The sequence below is a fragment of the Propithecus coquereli genome, unplaced genomic scaffold, assembly GCF_000956105.1.
Source record: "Propithecus coquereli isolate 6110/MARCELLA unplaced genomic scaffold, Pcoq_1.0 Scaffold44, whole genome shotgun sequence".
NCBI lineage: Eukaryota > Metazoa > Chordata > Mammalia > Primates > Indriidae > Propithecus > Propithecus coquereli.
This window is the reverse complement of record NW_012150174.1, coordinates 1521495-1524759: the sequence shown is the minus strand read 5'-3', so window position 1 is coordinate 1524759 and position 3265 is coordinate 1521495. Positions and strand designations below refer to the sequence as shown.

At 45.8% G+C, this 3265-nt stretch overlaps 1 protein-coding gene across 1 annotated transcript in view; it reads right to left on the bottom strand.

Annotated features, from left to right (window-relative positions):
* SPTY2D1 (SPT2, Suppressor of Ty, domain containing 1 (S. cerevisiae)) overlaps positions 1-1356 on the bottom strand; it is a 20400-nt gene extending 19044 nt beyond the window's left edge. Inside the window, exon 1 of the mRNA XM_012654439.1 lies at positions 1057-1356. Coding sequence (XP_012509893.1) covers positions 1057-1116 — 60 coding nt within the window. The 5' untranslated portion in view covers positions 1117-1356. The remainder of the gene's footprint in view (positions 1-1056) is intronic.
* Positions 1357-3265: the final 1909 nt, after the last annotated feature.

Genomic DNA, 3265 nt, shown 5'->3' with positions numbered 1-3265 from the left:
GATACAGACTTTCTTACTAGTTATTTCATTATCTCCATATCAATATTTTCAGAAGGGTAAAAGAACAGGTCAGCCTCAGAAGAAAAGTGGCAAATGAGAAAAAAACTAATATTGCAAGATACAGAAATCTAGGAAATGCAGAACACTTAGGGGGAGCTCAATAAATTCCAGTTGAATTAACTTTAACAGAGAGCTGTTTGAATTCCACACTTCACTGCTCAAACCGCAGGTATCACAATGCAATTTATCGGTTTACAGCTGTGCAGTGGGTACCATCTGAGGATCCAGAAATGATTAGTTTATGCAAAACAGCTACAACTCCAGAAACCAGGCACTCTTCACCACTTTAGCATTTAGATTTTAAATGTTACACCGCTGTGCGAATATTAGTGAATTGGCAAACATTTACTAGGCAAATAGGACCTAGATTTCAAACAAAGACTGAAATCTGGAAGGCCACAAGTAAACGGAAGCTGAAACTGGCTCACCCATTCTGCTAGCCAAGGATTTCGTGGAATCTACTAAACTTCTCTTTCCCGTACAAAGGGTGATACTCTCCCCTTGGAAGGTGATAATTTAATCATCTTGTTGGCTGAGTGGGTGGGGCCGAGTCAGAGAATTCGTTCAAGAAATTACTAAACGTTTGATCCGAAAATCGGCGAAAAACCAGCCAAAGACTTTCAGGCCATGTCCCTAAGACCCCTGAACTTCCCAACCTTGGGGCTGAAGTTTATGCCGAAGTCGGAAACTACTAGCGCTAGATTTCAGTATGTGCCAGGCACCGCTCACTCAGTGCTTTCAGGCAATTCTAATTAAAATACCGAAACCGCAAAATCCCTGTTGCATGAGTAAATAAACCGGCGAAACCTACTCAAAGGACGGCTCCCGCATCGTGTCCCAAGCACCTCTTCACTCGGAGCCCCCAAGAGTACAGACCCACCACCCAGGTCTTTCCTCTCCTGGAGCCCACAGGCGGCTTGCCTAGAAGTTCCACGGGCCACACATTCTGAACTTGAAGACTGGGGTCTCCTACAGTGACGCCCAGCAGCTACTTACCGGCACACTGTTGACACCTTGTCCTTTGGAAGCTATCAGGAGTATTTCCCTGAAGTCCATGTTTGGCTGAAGCGGGGGAGACTGTGCTAGGCACTCGGAAAGGAGCGAGAGTGCGCCTTCAAGAGGCGCCCAGCTACATACAGCCAAGCAAACTGCCTCGGCAAACCCTCTCCCACCCTTCCTCTGCGCGACCACTTCCGGCGCCTGCCAATGCCGTCTGCCCGCCCCCTTCCTTCAGCAGCCTATATCCTTCCAGTGCCGCCCCTGCGCTCGCGAGTTCCTGCGTAACTTCCGCTTTTAGGCCCGAGACTCGTAGAAACGTGGTACGTGGCTGCTGGCGTCGGCCCGAAGGGGAGGGACTAGACCCTTCAGCGACCAAGGAGGTGCGGCCTGGCAGGATGAGGGGTGGGGCTAGAGGGGAGAAAGTTGGGGAGCGGCTTCCCTGGCAGGTAGGCCGCGAGGCCTGGGAATCTGGGCGCTTCTCGTGAGCTCTGGGTAGGGAAAGCAAGGGGGTAGGGGTTATTTGCCAGGTCTGGATTCTCTGGGTATCACGGATGGGCACTCAGATCCGAAACGGCGACGCCGCAACGGCGGAACCGACGGGTCCCGAGCCAGGTATTTTGGTTACCCGCTTGTAGGCGGGCGCGAAGCTGCGCAGGCGCACACCTGCGATGCACTTTACTCTTCACCTGCTGGCACTTGCCGTGCGCTCGCCTCCCACGCAGATGCTAGCGTGCAGGGTATCGCGCTTTCTGCTTTTGCTCCATTTAGATAATAAGGTCCACGTAGGGAAGCCAAATTGGGGTTTTTCTCAGAGAATGAATGAAGGAATACTTCACATATAGAGCAAGCTTTGACATACTTTCGTGCACTAGTGAACACATATGCCTCAAATTCATTATGAGCCTAGTCTTAGCTTTCTTTTAGAGTCATCTTGGGTCTATAAGGTCATTTCTATTCAGTAAAACACACTTAAAAATAATTAGGCACACCTGGGTTTGGAGGCGGGACTGGGCCTTGGATTGACATCAAACGGTTATTAAGGATTTTTTTAGTGTGATAGAAATGCTCCCAAACTGGATTGCGGGGATAGTTTCACTATACATTTACTAAAAATCATTGTACAGTTAAAACGGGTGAGTTTTACAGGATATAAATTATATGTCAATAAAGCTGTTAAAAAATATTAGGCGAAGCTGTTGTTTTCCTCTTTCAATTGACATTTTGATGCTGAATTGGAATTTCTCCGCTTCTGGCTGCCCAAGGAACAGACCAAGATTAAGCTTTTGTCCTAGGGAAGAATTGAAATTTTCAACTTTCTTATTCTGTGTGGGGAGCCCAGCATAGCATATAGCTCACCTATACCATACTTACCTTTCAAATACATACCCACCTGTGTCAAATAGTTCACTCCTGCAGGAGGCCAACTCTACAAATATTTTACCTTCAAGATTTCTGAGTTATATGGAGGCTTAGCCGGGGTGTGATATATTGAAAAAAAAGTGACAAGGCTCAGCTTCCTCATCTGTAAAAAAGTGAGACTAAGATCTCTGAATTTTCTTCAGTTGGTTTAGCAAGTAGAATGATCCTTCAATGGTTTCCCATTGTTCTTAGGATAAAGAACAAAATCCTAACCCCATTCTTCAGTACTCCGTAAGCTTTTGTGGGTGATTATTTGGGTTTAAGCCCCAGGTCTATTGATTGCTAAGAATTTAGGCAAGTACTTAATCGTTCTATACCTCAGTCTTATCATCTATAAAATTAAAATAACAGTGACAGGATTGTTGTAAAATAATGCATGTAAAGAGTATGGATCAGTACCTGCCTGTTGTGGGCTGAGTTGTGTCCCCCTAAAATTTCTATGTTGAAGTCCTAACCCCCAGTATTTCAGAGTGTGACTGTATTTGGAGATAGGGCCTTTAAAAAGGTAATTAATTTAAAATGAGATCATTAGGGTGGGCTCTAATCCAATATGATGGGTGTCCTTATAAGAAGAGGAAATGTATAGTCAGGTACAGAGGGAAGACCATGTGAAGACAGGGAGGAGATGGCTGTCTGCAAGTCAAGGAGAGAGACCTCAAGGTACCAACACCTGGATCTTGGACTTCTAGCTTCCAGAATTGTGAGAAAATAAACTGTTGTTGTTTAGACTGCCCAGTCTGTGTTACTTTATTATGGCAGCCCTACTAAACAAACTGGTATATGGTGA